This window comes from Hemitrygon akajei, chromosome 13 (assembly GCF_048418815.1).
Source record: "Hemitrygon akajei chromosome 13, sHemAka1.3, whole genome shotgun sequence".
Lineage (NCBI taxonomy): Eukaryota > Metazoa > Chordata > Chondrichthyes > Myliobatiformes > Dasyatidae > Hemitrygon > Hemitrygon akajei.
The window spans coordinates 25,767,520-25,788,233 of NC_133136.1; the positions used below are offsets into that span (position 1 = coordinate 25,767,520).

At 46.6% G+C, this 20,714-nt stretch overlaps 1 protein-coding gene across 2 annotated transcripts in view; it reads left to right on the forward strand.

Annotated features, from left to right (window-relative positions):
* Positions 1-19,138, forward strand: part of pdzd2 (PDZ domain containing 2) — a 457,654-nt gene extending 438,516 nt beyond the window's left edge. For both annotated transcript variants that reach the window (XM_073064257.1, XM_073064259.1), the window contains one exon: positions 8,012-19,138. In XM_073064257.1, coding sequence (XP_072920358.1) covers positions 8,012-8,175 — 164 coding nt within the window. In that variant the 3' untranslated portion in view covers positions 8,176-19,138. The remainder of the gene's footprint in view (positions 1-8,011) is intronic.
* The last annotated feature ends 1,576 nt before the right edge of the window (positions 19,139-20,714 follow it).

Consider the following 20,714-nt stretch of genomic DNA (forward strand, 5'->3'; position numbering starts at 1 on the left):
CACACTGTCCTTGTACACACTGGGACCCCGTTTCCCACACTGTCCTGTGAATTCACTGGGACCCCGTTTCCCACACTGTCCTTGTACACACTGGGACCCCGTTTCCCACACTGTCCTGTGAATTCACTGGGACCCCGTTTCCCACACTGTCCTTGTACACACTGGGACCCCGTTTCCCACACTGTCCTTGTACACACTGGGACCCCGTTTCCCACACTGTCCTTGTACACACTGGGACCCCATTTCCCACACTGTCCTGTGAATTCACTGGGACCCCGTTTCCCACACTGTCCTTGTACACACTGGGACCCCGTTTCCCACACTGTCCTTGTACACACTGGGACCCCGTTTCCCACACTGTCCTTGTACACACTGGGACCCCGTTTCCCACACTGTCCTTGTACACACTGGGACCCGTTTCCCACACTGTCCTTGTACACACTGGGACCCCTTTTCCCACACTGTCCTTGTACACACTGGGACCCCGTTTCCCACACTGTCCTTGTACACACTGGGACCCCGTTTCCCACACTGTCCTTGTACACACTGGGACCCGTTTCCCACACTGTCCTTGTACACACTGGGACCCCATTTCCCACACTGTCCTTGTACACACTGGGACCCCATTTCCCACACTGTCCTTGTACACACTGGGACCCCATTTCCCACACTGTCCTTGTACACACTGGGACCCCGTTTCCCACACTGTCCTTGTACACACTGGGACCCGTTTCCCACACTGTCCTTGTACACACTGGGACCCCATTTCCCACACTGTCCTGTGAATTCACTGGGACCCCGTTTCCCACACTGTCCTTGTACACACTGGGACCCCATTTCCCACACTGTCCTTGTACACACTGGGACCCCGTTTCCCACACTGTCCTTGTACACACTGGGACCCGTTTCCCACACTGTCCTTGTACACACTGGGACCCCATTTCCCACACTGTCCTGTGAATTCACTGGGACCCCGTTTCCCACACTGTCCTTGTACACACTGGGACCACGTTTCCCACACTGTCCTTGTACACACTGGGACCCCGTTTCCCACACTGTCCTTGTACACACTGGGACCCCGTTTCCCACACTGTCCTTGTACACACTGGGACCCCGTTTCCCACACTGTCCTTGTACACACTGGGACCCAGTTTCCCACACTGTCCTTGTACACACTGGGACCCCGTTTCCCACACTGTCCTTGTACACACTGGGACCCCCGTTTCCCACACTGTCCTTGTACACACTGGGACCCCGTTTCCCACACTGTCCTTGTACACACTGGGACCCCGTTTCCCACACTGTCCTTGTACACACTGGGACCCCGTTCCCCACACTGTCCTTGTACACACTGGGACCCCGTTTCCCACACTGTCCTTGTACACACTGGGACCCCGTTTCCCACACTGTCCTTGTACACACTGGGACCCCGTTTCCCACACTGTCCTTGTACACACTGGGACCCCGTTTCCCACACTGTCCTTGTACACACTGGGACCCCCGTTTCCCACACTGTCTTTGTACACACTGGGACCCCTTTTCCCACACTGTCCTTGTACACACTGGGACCCCGTTTCCCACACTGTCCTTGTACACACTGGGACCCCATTTCCCACACTGTCCTGTGAACTCACTGGGTCCCCATTTCCCACACTGTCCTTGTACACACTGGGACCCCATTTCCCACACTGTCCTTGTACACACTGGGACCCCATTTCCCACACTGGCCTGTGAACTCACTGGGGCCCAGTTCCCTCACTGTCCTGTGAACTCACTGGGTCCCCATTTCCCACACTGTCCTTGTACACACTGGGACCCCGTTTCCCACACTGTCCTTGTACACACTGGGACCCCGTTTCCCACACTGTCCTTGTACACACTGGGACCCCGTTTCCCACACTGTCCTGTACACACTGGGACCCCGTTTCCCACACTGTCCTTGTACACACTGGGACCCCGTTTCCCACACTGTCCTTGTACACACTGGGACCCCGTTTCCCACACTGTCCTTGTACACACTGGGACCCCGTTTCCCACACTGTCCTTGTACACACTGGGACCCCGTTCCCACACTGTCCTTGTACACACTGGGACCCCGTTTCCCACACTGTCCTTGTACACACTGGGACCCCGTTTCCCACACTGTCCTTGTACACACTGGGACCCCATTTCCCACACTGTCCTGTGAACTCACTGGGGCCCAGTTCCCTCACTGTCCTGTGAACTCACTGGGACCCCGTTTCCCACACTGTCCTTGTACACACTGGGACCCCGTTTCCCACACTGTCCTTGTACCACACTGGGACCCGTTTCCCACACTGTCCTTGTACACACTGGGACCCCATTTCCCACACTGTCCTGTGAATTCACTGGGACCCCGTTTCCCACACTGTCCTTGTACACACTGGGACCCCGTTTCCCACACTGTCCTTGTACACACTGGGACCCCGTTTCCCACACTGTCCTTGTACACACTGGGACCGTTTCCCACACTGTCCTTGTACACACTGGGACCCCATTTCCCACACTGTCCTGTGAATTCACTGGGACCCCGTTTCCCACACTGTCCTTGTACACACTGGGACCACGTTTCCCACACTGTCCTTGTACACACTGGGACCCCGTTTCCCACACTGTCCTTGTACACACTGGGACCCCGTTTCCCACACTGTCCTTGTACACACTGGGACCCCGTTTCCCACACTGTCCTTGTACACACTGGGACCCAGTTTCCCACACTGTCCTGTACACACTGGGACCCCGTTTCCCACACTGTCCTTGTACACACTGGGACCCCGTTTCCCACACTGTCCTTGTACACACTGGGACCCCGTTTCCCACACTGTCCTTGTACACACTGGGACCCCGTTTCCCACACTGTCCTTGTACACACTGGGACCCCGTTTCCCACACTGTCCTTGTACACACTGGGACCCCGTTTCCCACACTGTCCTTGTACACACTGGGACCCCGTTTCCACACTGTCCTTGTACACACTGGGACCCCGTTTCCCACACTGTCCTTGTACACACTGGGACCCCGTTTCCCACACTGTCCTTGTACACACTGGGACCCCGTTTCCCACACTGTCTTTGTACACACTGGGACCCCTTTTCCCACACTGTCCTTGTACACACTGGGACCCCGTTTCCCACACTGTCCTTGTACACACTGGGACCCCATTTCCCACACTGTCCTGTGAACTCACTGGGTCCCCATTTCCCACACTGTCCTTGTACACACTGGGACCCCATTTCCCACACTGTCCTTGTACACACTGGGACCCCATTTCCCACACTGGCTGTGAACTCACTGGGCCCAGTTCCCTCACTGTCCTGTGAACTCACTGGGTCCCCATTTCCCACACTGTCCTTGTACACACTGGGACCCCGTTTTCCCACACTGTCCTTGTACACACTGGGTCCCCATTTCCCACACTGTCCTTGTACACACTGGGACCCCGTTTCCCACACTGTCCTTGTACACACTGGGACCCCGTTTCCCACACTGTCCTTGTACACACTGGGACCCCGTTTCCCACACTGTCCTTGTACACACTGGGACCCCGTTTCCCACACTGTCCTTGTACACACTGGGACCCCGTTTCCCACACTGTCCTTGTACACACTGGGACCCCGTTTCCCACACCTGTCCTTGTACACACTGGGGACCCCGGTTCCCACACTGTCCTTGTACACACTGGGACCCCATTTCCCACACTGTCCTGTGAACTCACTGGGGCCCAGTTCCCTCACTGTCCTGTGAACTCACTGGGACCCCGTTTCCCACCTGTCCTTGTACACACTGGGACCACATTTCCCACACTGTCCTTGTACACACTGGGACCCCGTTTCCCACACTGTCCTTGTACACACTGGGACCCCATTTCCCACACTGTCCTTGTACACACTGGGACCCCGTTTCCCACACTGTCCTTGTACACACTGGGACCCCATTTCCCACACTGGCCTGTGAACTCACTGGGGCCCAGTTCCCTCACTGTCCTGTGAACTCACTGGGTCCCCATTTCCCACACTGTCCTTGTACACACTGGGACCCCGTTTCCCACACTGTCCTTGTACACACTGGGACCCCGTTTCCCACACTGTCCTTGTACACACTGGGACCCCGTTTCCCACACTGTCCTTGTACACACTGGGACCCCGTTTCCCACACTGTCCTTGTACACACTGGGACCCCCGTTTCCCACACTGTCCTTGTACACACGGGACCCCGTTTCCCACACTGTCCTTGTACACACTGGGACCCCGTTTCCCACACTGTCCTTGTACACACTGGGACCCCGTTTCCCACACTGTCCTTGTACACACTGGGACCCGTTTCCCACACTGTCCCTTGTACACACTGGGACCCCGTTTCCCACACTGTCCTTGTACACACTGGGACCCCATTTCCCACACTGTCCTGTGAACTCACTGGGGCCCAGTTCCCTCACTGTCCTGTGAACTCACTGGGACCCCGTTTCCCACACTGTCCTTGTACACACTGGGACCCCGTTTCCCACACTGTCCTTGTACACACTGGGACCCGTTTCCCACACTGTCCTTGTACACACTGGGACCCCATTTCCCACACTGTCCTGTGAATTCACTGGGACCCCGTTTCCCACACTGTCCTTGTACACACTGGGACCCCGTTTCCCACACTGTCCTTGTACACACTGGGACCCCGTTTCCCACACTGTCCTTGTACACACTGGGACCCGTTTCCCACACTGTCCTTGTACACACTGGGACCCCATTTCCCACACTGTCCTGTGAATTCACTGGGACCCGTTTCCCACACTGTCCTTGTACACACTGGGACCACGTTTCCCACACTGTCCTTGTACACACTGGGACCCCGTTTCCCACACTGTCCTTGTACACACTGGGACCCCGTTTCCACACTGTCCTTGTACACACTGGGACCCCGTTTCCCACACTGTCCTTGTACACACTGGGACCCAGTTTCCCACACTGTCCCTTGTACACACTGGGACCCCGTTTCCCACACTGTCCTTGTACACACTGGGACCCCGTTTCCCACACTGTCCTTGTACACACTGGGACCCCGTTTCCCACACTGTCCTTGTACACACTGGGACCCCGTTTCCCACACTGTCCTTGTACACACTGGGACCCCGTTTCCCACACTGTCCCTTGTACACACTGGGACCCCGTTTCCCACACTGTCCTTGTACACCACACTGTCCTTGTACACACTGGGACCCCGTTTCCCACACTGTCCTTGTACACACTGGGACCCCGTTTCCCACACTGTCCTTGTACACACTGGGACCCCCCGTTTCCCACACTGTCTTTGTACACACTGGGACCCCTTTTCCCACACTGTCCTTGTACACACTGGGACCCCGTTTCCCACACTGTCCTTGTACACACTGGGACCCCATTTCCCACACTGTCCTGTGAACTCACTGGGTCCCCATTTCCCACACTGTCCTTGTACACACTGGGACCCCATTTCCCACACTGTCCTTGTACACACTGGGACCCCATTTCCCACACTGGCCTGTGAACTCACTGGGGCCCAGTTCCCTCACTGTCCTGTGAACTCACTGGGTCCCCATTTCCCACACTGTCCTTGTACACACTGGGACCCCCGTTTCCCACACTGTCCTTGTACACACTGGGACCCCGTTTCCCACACTGTCCTTGTACACACTGGGACCCCCCGTTTCCCACACTGTCCTTGTACACACTGGGACCCCGTTTCCCACACTGTCCTTGTACACACTGGGACCCCGTTTCCCACACTGTCCTTGTACACACTGGGACCCCGTTTCCCACACTGTCCTTGTACACACTGGGACCCCGTTTCCCACACTGTCCTTGTACACACTGGGACCCCGTTTCCCACACTGTCCTTGTACACACTGGGACCCCCGTTTCCCACACTGTCCTTGTACACACTGGGACCCCCGTTTCCCACACTGTCCTTGTACACACTGGGACCCCCATTTCCCACACTGTCCTGTGAACTCACTGGGGCCCAGTTCCCTCACTGTCCTGTGAACTCACTGGGACCCCGTTTCCCACACTGTCCTTGTACACACTGGGACCCCCCGTTTCCCACACTGTCCTTGTACACACTGGGACCCCGTTTCCCACACTGTCCTTGTACACACTGGGACCCCATTTCCCACACTGTCCTTGTACACACTGGGACCCCCGTTTCCCACACTGTCCTTGTACACACTGGGACCCCCGTTTCCCACACTGTCCTTGTACACACTGGGGCCCCGTTTCCCACACTGTCCTTGTACACACTGGGACCCCCCGTTTCCCACACTGTCCTTGTACACACTGGGACCCCGTTTCCCACACTGTCCTTGTACACACTGGGACCCCGTTTCCCACACTGTCCTTGTACACACTGGGACCCCCGTTTCCCACATTGTCCTTGTACACACTGGGACCCCCGTTTCCCACACTGTCCTTGTACACACTGGGACCCCCGTTTCCCACACTGTCTTTGTACACACTGGGACCCCTTTTCCCACACTGTCCTTGTACACACTGGGACCCCGTTTCCCACACTGTCCTTGTACACACTGGGACCCCATTTCCCACACTGTCCTGTGAACTCACTGGGTCCCCATTTCCCACACTGTCCTCGTACACACTGGGACCCCCGTTTCCCACACTGTCCTTGTACACACTGGGACCCCATTTCCCACACTGGCCTGTGAACTCACTGGGGCCCAGTTCCCTCACTGTCCTGTGAACTCACTGGGTCCCCATTTCCCACACTGTCCTTGTACACACTGGGACCCCCCGTTTCCCACACTGTCCTTGTACACACTGGGACCCCGTTTCCCACACTGTCCTTGTACACACTGGGACCCCCCGTTTCCCACACTGTCCTTGTACACACTGGGACCCCCGTTTCCCACACTGTCCTTGTACACACTGGGACCCCGTTTCCCACACTGTCCTTGTACACACTGGGACCCCGTTTCCCACACTGTCCTTGTACACACTGGGACCCCCCGTTTCCCACACTGTCCTTGTACACACTGGGACCCCCGTTTCCCACACTGTCCTTGTACACACTGGGACCCCATTTCCCACACTGTCCTTGTACACACTGGGACCCCCCGTTTCCCACACTGTCCTTGTACACACTGGGACCCCCCCATTTCCCACACTGTCCTGTGAACTCACTGGGGCCCAGTTCCCTCACTGTCCTGTGAACTCACTGGGACCCCCGTTTCCCACACTGTCCTTGGACACACTGGGACCCCCGTTTCCCACACTGTCCTTGTACACACTGGGACCCCCGTTTCCCACACTGTCCTTGTACACACTGGGACCCCATTTCCCACACTGTCCTTGTACACACTGGGACCCCCGTTTCCCACACTGTCCTTGTACACACTGGGACCCCGTTTCCCACACTGTCCTTGTACACACTGGGGCCCCGTTTCCCACACTGTCCTTGCACACACTGGGACCCCGTTTCCCACACTGTCCTTGCACACACTGGGACCCCGTTTCCCACACTGTCCTTGTACACACTGGAGCCGCAGACCATGCACTCCCTTCAAGCTCACGCACTGATGCTATTCCCGTTGCTTTAAAGCTTACTGGTGCCTTTTTCTTCCTGCACTCCTTTTAAAGACACCAGTTTCAGTGAAAAGTCCATTATTCTACTGTGTAACAATCTACAAAATAAGGAATTAAAAGTGTGCTGGAATATTAACAGGAGTCACTTCTTATAATCTGGCTAATCTGCTGATTTGACAGCACTAAACTCTCCAGCACACTGGACTGTCAAAGCTGTAGTGTCCATTTACATAAGTATTACTGTACTGCTTCCTGTAACATCATTATATCAAAGATTCTATGTCCCCATTCTGCCCTTCCTGCCTCTCAAACTGAAAGAACAAACCCCCTGAAAATTTTATTCAGTGAAGCAGTTGGACATTCAGCCAATCGGATCTCTAACTGGCAAGTATTATTCATGTTTTACCTGTTAATACCCACAGGGGGGATTTCTGAGCAGAGTGGAAAGATCGACGTTGGTGATGAATTGCTCGCAATCAATGACAAATTCTTGCACGGCCTCATGCACTACGATGCTTGGAACATCATCAAGTCTGTCCCTGAAGGACCCGTTCAGTTACTTATCCGGAAAGTTAAATCAGTTTAAGGACTACAATCTAAATGGAACATTAGATGTCCAGTTGTATCACTAGACCAAAGTGATGTGGTAACCTACATTGTTAGTAGATTTTTAAGTTTCAACAGCATTACCTCTGACTTTCTTTTCCTTAAGTCATGACAATTAGAAAGGTAAAGACAAGGGTTTTGGCAAAATTGTAAATGAATCATTTAGAATGAGATCTGCTATTCAAGAATTTAAGGAAAAGAGTCTTCTCTTGATCATTCATTGTATTTCATAGCAGACAATGTTCAACTGATATTCAAACAACCCTAAAGTAAATGAACTCATTTTCAGTCAGCTCTGCACTGGCAGATGTACTAACTATTGCTCATTGAGAAATCCATGGTAAAAACTCCTTAATTTAGCCAATTCAATTGAGCATAGATACGGAATGGCAAAGAGTTCAAAACTTAAGGGCTTTCAAATGCGTGCAGGTGTGCTACTGAATCAGAATCAGGTTTATTATCACTGACATATTCCGTGAAATGTGTTGTTTTGCAGCAGCAGTACAGTGCAATACATAAATATTACTGTAAATTACAATGAGAAATATAAAAAAATAAATAGTGCAAAAACAGAGCAAAGTAGTGAGATAGTGTGCGCGGACCATTCAGAAATCTGATGGCGGAGGTGCAGAAGCTGTTCTTACATGTTGAGTGTGTATTTTCAGGATCTTGTACCTTATCATTGGCAGTACTGAGAAGAGGGTATGTTCTGAACCATGAGTTTCCTTCATGATGGATGCCTCATTCTTGAGGCATTAACTTGTGAAGATCAAAGTCAAACTAATTGTCAAAGAACATATATGTCACTTGCCAGCTGGTGTCATCAGTGCCAGACTTTGGAGTGCAGGCTCGCGAGTTCGAATCCAGCCGGCCCCCTTGCACGCTTTCCATCCGTGCTGGGTTGAGCGTCGAGCTAGCAACTCGGCCTCGTAAAAGTAAGAAAGCCTGCTGAAAAAAAACGCCGTCACAATGGCGTTCCGATGACTCCACTTACTTCTTCTTCTTCATAAATGTCACTGGAATCAAAATCAGGTTTAATATCACTGGCATTTGTAGTTCTGCAGCAGCAGTAAATTGCAATGCAATTTTTTTTAAAACTGTAAATAACAATAAAATATAAAATTAAATTGATGGGGCAGCACGATAGCACAACACTTTACAGTACCAGTGATCTGGCTTCCCGCCATTGTCCGTAAGGAGTTTGTACATTCTCCCCGTGAACACGCGGGTTTCCTCCGGGTGCTCCAGTTCCCTCCCATAGTCCAAAGATGTACAGGTTGGCCATTGCAAATTGTCTCGTGATTAGGGTAGGATTAAATTGGGGGATTACTGGGCGGCGTGGCTCGAAGGGCGGGGAGGGCCTATTCCGCACTGTATCTCAATAAATAACTAAGTAGTGCAAACAAAAATAGTGAGGTTAGTAAATAGTGAGGTTCATGGGTTCATTGTCTATTCAGCAATCTGATAGTGGAGGTGGAGAAGCTGCTCCTGAAATGTTGAGTGTGTGTGTCTTCAGGGTCTTGTATCTCCTCCTTGGTGGTGGTAAAGAGAAGAGAGCCTATCCTGGGTGATGAGGGGTCTTAATGATGGCTGCTGCCTTCCTGAGGCATTGCCATATACGTACTGCCTTGAGATACATTTTCTTGCAGGCACTCAGTGTCCTTTATGACGGGGAAATTTTTGCCAATGATGGAGCTGTCTGTGCTAAATTGGTTTAAACAAGTTAAACTGCTGTTTAACTAGCTAAAACTGCTCAATTTAAAAACGGAGCATTGTGCTGTTTGCTCATACAGAGCCAACCCATCAGGTTCTTGAGAAGGAAGGGCATCATAGGTTACAGGGAAAAGGCAGGAGAATGGGGTTGAGACGGAAAATACCTTAGCCATGATGGAATGGCATAGCAGATTTGATAGGGGGAATGCCCTAGTTCTGATTCATTAACTAGACTCCTGATTTATAACACTACTCAAATCAGAGAAAGCAGAATTAGAGCGTTCATTGTAGGACTATGATTCCAGATTCCATTAATGAGTCAGACGATCTGCTCAGCTGAGGTAATAACAGTTGTTTAGCTCACATTATGAGAGTGCTGAGCCTGCCACAGAGAATTGAATTGGTTCCAATAATTTTCAGGCCCTTTACGCCCAAAGAAATTCCACTTTGCTACACCCAAAGAACAAATGTCACCAGTCAGTTACGAAATAACAGATAAAGTTGAGACTTTGTGCCTAGGTACCAGTATCCAGGAACTATTCTAAAGCAATATTCACCATTTTTTGACCAAAGGTTGTCATACGACATGCCCCACAGACAGAAATATGGTTGCACAGTTTGGAAGAATTTACGGTTTGAGGATATGATTTTATCTACTCCCGCATTACTCCCGCTCAATCATTGTAGGCACTGAACCTTGTACGAGTTGAGCATATGCTGTGGTGCATATTGTGGAGGAATGGTAACACATTCCAGCTGCAGCTGTTCCCTGCTTCAGGGTTTATTCAGTATGTAAATCAAACAGCAGTCAGTGATAACAGAGCAGCCTATTGTAACTACACCTTCCCTTTTGCCGAAAATAATAATTAGGTGCTTACCATTACCAATTTGTAAATTCACTGCAATGATTTCATCAGTCATTGTGCAAAATGCAAAGCTGCCTTTTTGAATAAACACAAAAGATTCTACAGATGTTGAAACTCCAGAGTAACACCCACAAAAAAAGCTGGAGAAACTCAGCAATTCAGTAAGTATCTATGGAGAGGAATAAACAATTGACATCTCTGGCCAAGACCTTTCATGGACCCCAATCAGGTCCGACCAAACTGACAAGTTAACCTTTATGGATTCCTGCACAAAAACTCCCAAGTTCGTTTGCACCTCTGGGTTTTTTTTTATTTTCTGCCCATTTAGAAAATAGTCTAAGCTTTCATTTCCTTTTTTTCACTGTAATGCTGGAACATCGGACTTTAGCTTCTCCCTCTCAAACTGCAGGGTGAAATCTGTCATATTATGATCACTGCTTCCTAAGGGTACCTTTACCTTAAGCTCCCTAATCAAATCTAATTCATTACACAACACCAGAATTGCCTTTTTTCTAGTCGGCTCAACCACAAGCTGTACTGAAAAGCCATCTTGTAGGCATTCTACAAATTCCTTCTTTTGGGATCCAGCACCAAACAAATTTTCCCAGTCTACCTGCATATTGAAATCCTCATGACTATCATAACACTTTTATATGCCTTTTCTACCTCACATTGTAATTTATATCCGACATCCTGGCCATTGCTGGGAGGCCTGTATATAACTCCCATCAGGGTCTTTTCACCCTTGCAGTTTCTTAATTCTACCCCCACAAGTATTCTACAACTTCTGATCCTATGTCACCTCTTTCTTTGATTTCATTTCTTACCAACAGAGCCACCCCATGCCCTCTGCTTGCTGCCTGTCCTTCCATTGCAGTGTATATCCTCGGATGTTGAACTCCCAACTATGATCTTCTTTCAGCCAGGACGCTGATGCCCACAACGTCGCACCTGCACTGTGAGATCATCTCCCTTATTCCATACACGGCATGCATTCAAAGATGAGGCCATGATAGCAGAGCGGTTAGCATGGCTCTGCTACAGCTTGGGGCGTTGGAGCTCGATTCCAGAGTCACCTGTAAGGAGTCTGTCCGTCCTCTCCGGGGAATGTGTGGGTTTTCCCCAGGTACTTCAGTTTCCTCCAACAGTGCAAAGACATACCAGTAGAGCAGTGTGTGATTATAAATTGTCCCATTATTAGGTTAGTGTAAAATCAGGGTTGTTGGGCATCGCAGCTCTAAGAGATAGAGGGGCCTATTCCACGCTCTATTGCTGAATAAATATAATGCCTTCAGTCCTTCATTCATCACCCTTTATGAATTTTTGCCACTGATTGCAATTTTACCCTATTATCTGCCTCTTCCTCACAATCTGACTGTACACTGCATCTATTTTTATACCAACTGTCCCATCGTAGGTCTGTCACGCCAGTTTCCATCCCCCGGCCAAACTAGTTTAAACTCTCCCCAGCAGTTCTAACAAACCTTCCCTACCCCTCAGTTTAAAGTGTAATACATCCTTTATGGTACCGGTCATAACGTTCCCCAAAAGCCATTCCAGTGATCCCGAAATAGGAAACCCTTCCCCTGCACTGATTGTTCAGCCTTGCCTTCATCTGCAAATTATCCTGTTCTTACCCTCACTGGCACATGGCATGGCAGCAATCCAGAGGTCATTACCCTGGAGGTTACCACCCCAGAGGTCACAACCCTAGAGGTCCTGCATTTCAGTCTTCTACCTAACTCCCTATATTCTCTCTTCAAAACCTCCTCCTTTTTCCTGCATGTGATGTTGGTACCTATATGTGCCACAACTTCCGGCTGCTCTCTCTCCTCTAGAATGCTGTGGACCCAATCTGTGACATCTCTGACCCTGGCACCTTAGGGGCAACATACCATCTGGGTATTTCTTTCACATCCACAGAATCTCCTATCTGTTCCTCTAACTATGGAATCTATCATTATCACTTCCATTCTCCTCTTCTCCCCTCTTTTCTTCTGAGCCTCAATGCCAGAGACCCAGATGCTATGGCTTCTCCCGGTAGCCCCCCCCCCCACCCCCCCCCCCCCCACACACACACTATTCATTTTTGAGGGGAACAGCCACAGGCACTGGATTCCTGTTCCTTTTCCCTCTCCAGACTGTTACCCAGGTAACTGCCTCCTACAATTTACGGGTGACTACCTCCCCATGGTGCCCACCTATCATCTCATTTTCCTATATGAACCGAATGTCATTAAACTGCAGTTCTAGTTACCTAACATGATTTCTAAGGAGCTGCAGCTTGATGCACTTCATGCAGAAGCAGTAATCAGGGAGACTGGAGGTCTCCCAGAATTCTCACATCTTACACAAAGAATATATCGCTAACCCTGGATCAATTCTCACAGCACTAATTATGTATTAATAGGCAGAAAGAGAAAAAAAAACTTAGTTATAGCCTCCATCTGTGCTCGCCCAAGCCTGTTGAATCAAAGCCTGACCACTCTAACACTGCCCACTCATACAATGGCGACTAGCTTACACCTTGCTTTTTATTGACCTTTGTCAAGTGCCTAATAGATCACTATGATTGCAGCCTGCCAAAAGGCCCCAAGCTCTTTCTAAACGTCACATTGCCTCAGCCAAACAAGTGACTCAAGGATATTCCTATCTGCCCTTTAGAGATGGTGGTTAAATATTCTCCAGTTGTATCAAAACTAATATTGAATCAGCATGTTCAAAAAGATTTTACAAATTAGAACAAAGAAAATTTCGCTCTATCAAAATAAACAAATCTCACAGTCTTTTGCTGGGGACCTCCCGTCACTGTAATACTGCAGAGCAGTAATGTCTTTCATTGCTAGTCTTCGTCTTGTGATCATCTGAGTCGAGTAAGATGTTCTCCTAAGGGGTACCCCAGTGGCTGTGGAGGCCGATCTAGGATCCACATATTTTGGTACATTATTAACACGACTATTGGGAGTGGTGGCCATGGTCAGTGGTCATGTCTTTTGCTTGTTCATTCTCACCTTTAGCAGCTGCCGCTTGTTCTCTGCAGCACAGCAGAAGTCACTATCATGTCGTGCAGCTTCCTCTTGTACAGGTTTCTTCTGGGTGCATCTACTGAATGCAATATCTTCCCAGTTTTGAAGTGCCTCCTACACTACTTCCTCAACCACTTATTCATATCCACAATCATCCTATTCCTTTCCTGACTAGCATATGGTACTGGGAGTAATCCAGAGATTACTACCTTGGAGTCCCTTCCCTAACTCCCTATGCTCACTGTGCAGAATATCTTCCCCTTTTCTACTTATGTCATTGGTGTCAATGTACACTGCAACCTCTGGCTGTTCACCAGCCCTCTTTAGAATTTTCTGCAGCTGCTCTCAGTCATCTTGGACCGTAGCACATGGGAGGCAATACACCATCCTGGCTTTTCTTTAGCAGCCACAGAGTCTCCCATCCAAACTCCTAACTACGTGGGTTCAGGAGGCATTGATGAAGAGGGTCCTGCAGTCCGAAATGGTTCTGGAAATGGAACTGATGATCTGGGCGCTTGTCAATTTGGAGGACCAGAGTGATGAGGCTTTCGAAATTTGAGGGTCCTGAATTCCATGGTGTAATTCATTGCCAAGTATGTGCTTTGATGAAAGCAAAATATCCAATCTGCCCTCCTTCCACTTCACAGATAGTTGAAAACCTGGCGCATCTCAGCGATGAATTCCTCATATTTATTGCAAACGGCGGTTTTGTTGTCCCATTTCACGGTGGCCCAGGTCAGAGCTCACCCAGTCAAGAGAGGCATGACAGAGGCAAACTTGGCTCGGTCTGTAACTCGCAGAGATGGCTGGAGCTTTAAGGATAAGATGCACCAGGACTGGAAATTGTGGCATCAGGTTGGGGATCCATCAAAACATTCAGGTGTTGGAATCTGGGGCTCCAAAGGAGGAGGTTGACTGGTGCAGGGTTGCTTTATTGACTTAATTTGTATTAAACAACCCACAAATTTCAGGAAGTTAAATGCATATGCTTCTCTTGTGCTTCTTCACCATACCCCAGCAAACTATCCAAAGTAACAAAATTGCTTCCAAGGGTCTGTTTTCTCTCCCACTCACACACCCTACATTCCAATAACATGTGAGACCATCTCTGGAAATTGACACTCAAAAAGGATTCTTCTTCCCCTTCATATCTAAACCCTATATTTGTATTTCTGTCAAGTTCTGTATTAAAAAAAAACACCTGTATGCTTAAGGAACTGCACTATATATTTAACGCAATAATCCTGTGATCCTTTCTGCAAAATATTATTAATGTTAGATTGTATTTTATTCTGAGCTAACTTTAAAATCAATCCTCCCCTTTTTTGATTATATCTTGGACACTTCAGTTACATGCTCAACCATTTTTTGTTGGCTACAGTACTCACATCTCCCATGGCTGTGTTTCTTCATTAAAAACAATGTACTATTTAACCATGTGCTCAAACCTCAATCTCGACATTATCACCTCCTCCCTCCTGCTCTTGCCTGTATCGACCATCCCACTTCTTTCTGGATGTTATTAAGATGTCTTCCAGTTCTCTCTTCATCGCATGGTTTTCTCCACATTTTTAATTTAATTTTTAATGATGTTTTTCATTTCTCCTTTACTGTAATTGATTTGAATTTCCGCTTCTGCTCATCGAGTTTCCTCCTTTGCTGATTTATCCACTTGCTCATTCCTTTTGTTACCAACATGTGCTGGAATCCACATAAACACAAACAGAGTCCCATCATTTTAAGTCTAGGTAAGGTTTATATTATCTCACACATAATGCCTAGTCTTGTCTCTAAGTGGAAGTGATTGTGGTCCCTGAATCAGAAAATATCGGTTTCATTTCCTCCACCCACTGAAAAGCGAGTAGTCCAGCAGTCATTTCACCTGCCTCCACTGAGAAATCATCATTTATTTTCCACTACTTTTTAATGTTAAATTCAAGCACTACAAATCCTATCTTCAATCTATTATTACCAGTTTTGAAGCATATTGTATATATTTGTAAATATCCATAATTATTATTATTTACACAAGAATCAACTATATCTTGATGTAAAATCACATCTAATTTTTTTGTCTCCTTTCAAATAATTTAAGATCCACCCCTGGTACTTCACAAAGCCATGGAGGCACCTCAGACGCCTTGTTAATAATTCTTGACCTTATCGGCTTTTCCTTCAATAGTCCATGTGAAACTTCTGAATTTCTCCATGCTCTTGGTCTACCCAATATGTAAACACAAGTTGTGTTCTCAGTTCCAGAGGTGTTTCTCCCTAGTCCACCTGAATTGCATCCACTGGTGCAGACCTTATTGCCCTACCGATTATGCTTGACTTTGAATTATATCCAGTTTCTTGAGCATGCAGTGTGATGCTGATCCATATGCCTTACTTCTGTAGTCCCAATATTGATTATTATTAATCCTACATATATTGCTTTTAAGGATTTCCTATCAGTCCTTCATTTCTTTCCTATCAAACACCTCATAACATGTAGAACTTTCTTACTTTTAGTTATTATTTCCTTAATACGCGTTGACCATGTGTCTTTTATCAAACCAAATTCCTAAAAGTTTAGAGATATCCACACTTTCTTATTCTATACAATAAAGCTTTAGTTTTTAAGTATTATCAAACAAGGATTAACTTCTTCTGACTTTTTTATGGTGGTTGGCAATCCAACTTAAAGAAGCATTACTGCCACCAACTGGACTGGAGTGTGGTGTAGAGAGTTTGGGGGCTGAGGAAGGTAACCTTACTACTCTTTCAAATTAAAGCTAAATTACAAAAATCCTATAGATTGTAAGTAATGACAGATGATACTGTGAATTAAATTATAGTCACTCCCATAACTTAAAGTTTTTAAATTAAAACTATCAACTCCCAAAGATTGTAATGAGGCCTGCATTTGACTTCTTTCAACCTTGTATGCCACTTCAACCACTGTAATAGTATATGTTCAACTGTTTCATAATGATGACAAAACCTGCCCAACCCAGAATGATGTTTTCCTACAAGATAGAGGGAATAATTAAGCCTAGTATGCCCGATTGTAAATCATGTCAAAATAATTCCTTCCCTTCTTGTTTGACCTCCTTCTCCCATCAACCCAACAGTCATCTTTCCTTATGCCCATTATCCCACAAGCCTTGCCTTAACACCCTAATTCTGAACCCTACCAACCCCTTACCTTTTGATTTGATAAGTAAAAGGTCTTTATCCGTTGTTGAACTTCTAACAGCCCTCTTAGCTAAACAATTAACCCAGTCATTCCTCTCAACCCTCTGTGTGCAGAGACCCATAAGAAGAAAACATAGACCAAGACTTCTATATGAGATAATGTTTGATGAGTTTCCAGCAGTAAATCTGACTACTGCTAGAATACAGTACCTGGTTTAAGATTCATCAAAACTGAAAAGGAACCTGAACAAACTACAGCTTTACATAGACAAATTTGCTCCACCTACAGTAAGCCTAAAACGATGGCAACTAACTCTGCCGACTATACCAATAAATAGTAAGTTGTTTTTTATTGCTACCTATAATTCAGACACAAAAACAGCCACACCAACATTCCCAGTTAAAGTATCTTTTGATCCATCTGTAAAAGTGGTTAACAGACCATAATAATTTTCCTTAATATATCAATGAACCAGCAGACTCACAGGAGTAACAAAATTGTTAGACTTTATTAAATCATGTACCTAAAATCAACCAAAAACTAAGGTTGGGCTACTGAGAAACAAGGATTATGGGTGACAGCTGAATTTAACTAGGCTGAAGACGATGAGTTGGAATGAGTGACGTGTTGGAAACGAGTGAGAGTGACTCATGTTAGCTTGGTGGAGACTGGGAGGAGCCCGCCTGTGCAGGCCTGAAGAGAGAAGTAGTGGTTACTTAGTTTAAAAAAAGGGAATTCCCAGAGTTCAGCAAACATGTCATGAAAATAGAATTACACAATCACATAAAGATAACAGTGTAGAACTTCTCCAGAGTTCAAGTAGGTTAACTTACTCTTATCTTTATTGGGAATATACTACATATATACATGGTTAAATGGCAGTACTAGACCTTATTCCATCTGAAGAGCAGACACCGAACAGCCTGCTCCCACCAAAGCAATGAGAAACTAGGAAAAGATAACAATTAAAAGTAATTCCATATGAAATGTGCCTATCTTTATAAATGAAGAAATTTGTTGGAAACACTTTCAAAATTAGGCCTCTTATAAAGTAAATAGTTCTAAAATAACCACTGTGTATTTGACCAACTGACAACTTAGTGCAGAATTTATAAAGTGTAGAATTCTGAATTTTCCATCTGGTTTTGCATACGCTCTTTAATTTGGATGTTTTTTGAGATCATCCAGTTTCCTGAGAGATCTGCTTGAATGCAAGTATTCTGGTTATTTGAAAATTCTCTTTTTGGATTGTGCTGGTTCTCAACATTCTGAATTTGTGAGCAAGATATTAATCAAAGTTCACTTCTATACCAAATATATTTAAGGTTTTCTTAACACACTTGTAGTGTTTGAAGTAGATAAGGTTGCTTTATGGGAAGTACTGGCCAGACTAATATAATAGCAATTAATTTTCATTTGTATCAACTTTTTTTGGCTAAAATTAGCATTAAAATATTCCATAAATCCTCCTTCGACTTACAAAATTCTATTTTTCCTGGAAATCCTGTAAGTGCAATCTAAGGGTAATCAATAGGTCATGTGTATGCATTTGGTAAATCTATTACAGACTCCAGACTTGTACACAGGATTTTACATCAACAGACAAGAAAAATAATTTTATCATCTACCTTGATTTGTGTTCAATGTCAGCACCTTTTTGCTCATTTAGTTAGTCCAATCTTTGTATCTTATGGTGAAAATATAACTTGTAAAGATCTTTGAGTTGCAGAATTATTAAGTACTGCTCTGTAAAATTGGCATGTCCACTGATTGTGACATGATAATTATATTAAATCTCACAGATTTCTCTTTAAATCTACAAAAGGATTGAGTTATCATTAAATAAGTCATTTAAAGATAGCCTGATTAATTTAGAACTCTAGACCAACCTGCTTATGATTTGAAATGAAATGATAGTATGTGACAAACTGTAAAATATTGTTGTATACATTTTTTGTGTAAAAATATGCCTGTTTTGTCAATAGTTATCCTAAATGCCTTCAAAAGATATAGGGGGAGAAAGGGTGCAATACTACAAGATGGACTGTATATTTTTTAAAGTGGCTTTGCACTCATTATTTAAAGCCAGGAAATCTGTAAACAGGGTTTTATAGTGATTCAAAATATTATTTTATGAAATAAAAATGCATCCTAATCTCACACTGTGCTTTTTTGTGAATGTGGATTTCCTGCTGAATTAACTTTCTTACTAGCAATGGTCTTGGAGCTAGTTACATGAATGGAACTGGTACCAAAGTGGATATGGATTAATGGTCTGGAGACACAAGTTCCAATCCCAGCATAGCCCAATGTGGGATTTGAATTCATTTTTCAATCAAACTTGGATTTTTTTAAATAAAGTATGGCTATCAAAAGAAAAGCAGTTTATCATGAAGTTCATTGGGTTCACCAGCTGAGATGCTATTCTTGGAAAAGCAGGGTGTTGTGTACATGGACTATGTGTCAAACCAAACCCAGAACAACATGGTGATTCCCTTATCCTTACCTACCATCCCATGAATCTCTGCATCCAGCACATCATTCTCTGTAACTTCTGCCATCTTCAAAGCAAACCTGCCACTAAACACGTCTTCCCCTTGTTGGGGTTAATTAGTATTGGGGTTAATTCGTGTCGGGGTTAATTAGTGTTGGGGTTAATTCGGGACTGCCATTACAGGTCAGGAGTGGCTCACGTAACACACATAATGTTAGGAGGCTGGAATGCGAGGGAGGGGGAGCGAAACTGGGGACCCCGCTACATCGAAACTACTAGTGTCACGCGATTCAGTAAACAAAAGAAACAGGTAACTCGTGAGTGTATGGCTTCGGGCCAATAAGATGGACACAAGTGCCCGATATTACCTAATATGTAACGGGGGGTTGTGCTGGGGGGAAAAGGGGTATACATAAGAGCAGATTGTAAGGGGAAAACAGAACGCCTTCTCCAGCGACTCCGTGGATTCGCTGTGCCAGTTGCGATTCTGCCAATAAAGCCACGTTTTGCTATATTCCGGTGTTGGTTGTCTCTCTTCCTAAACGAACACAGGGCAGAATTTCAAGCCCAACACCCTCCACCCACACTCCACAGGGATCTCTCTCTACTGGACTTCCTTGTCCACTGAACTCCCACTTGGCAAGCAGTACACGTGCTACATCTGCTCCAACAACTCCTCCCTCACCAACATTCAGAGGCCCCCCAACAGTCTCGATGAAACAAAGTTTCACCCGCTAGTCAGTCAAGGTTGTCTGCTGTATCTGGAGCTCCAGGTGCAGTCCCCTGTACGTTGGTGAGACCCGCCATAGATTGGGGACAACTTCACTCCTTCCACCACAAAAGGAGACTTTCCTCATGGCCAACCATTTTAATTTTACTTCCTATACCCATTCTGATATGTCAGTCCATGGCCTCCTTTACTTCTACCCTCCCCAATTCTGGCTTCCCTTCTCCTTCCCTTTCTCCCACAGTCTACTCACCTCTCCTATCAGATTTCTTCTTTAGACCCTTACCTTTTCCACCTCCCAGCTTCTCACTTCATCAGCTCTTCCCCACCCACCAACCTTCGCCTTCATCTGGTTTCACCTATCATTTGCCAACTTGTAGTCCTTCCCTCCCCCTCCCACCTTTTTCTAGCTTTTCCCCTTTCCAGTTCTGATGAAAGGTCTTGGCCTGAAACGTCGACTCTTTATTCCTCTCCATAGATGCTGTTTGACCTCTCGAGTACCTCCAGCATTTTTT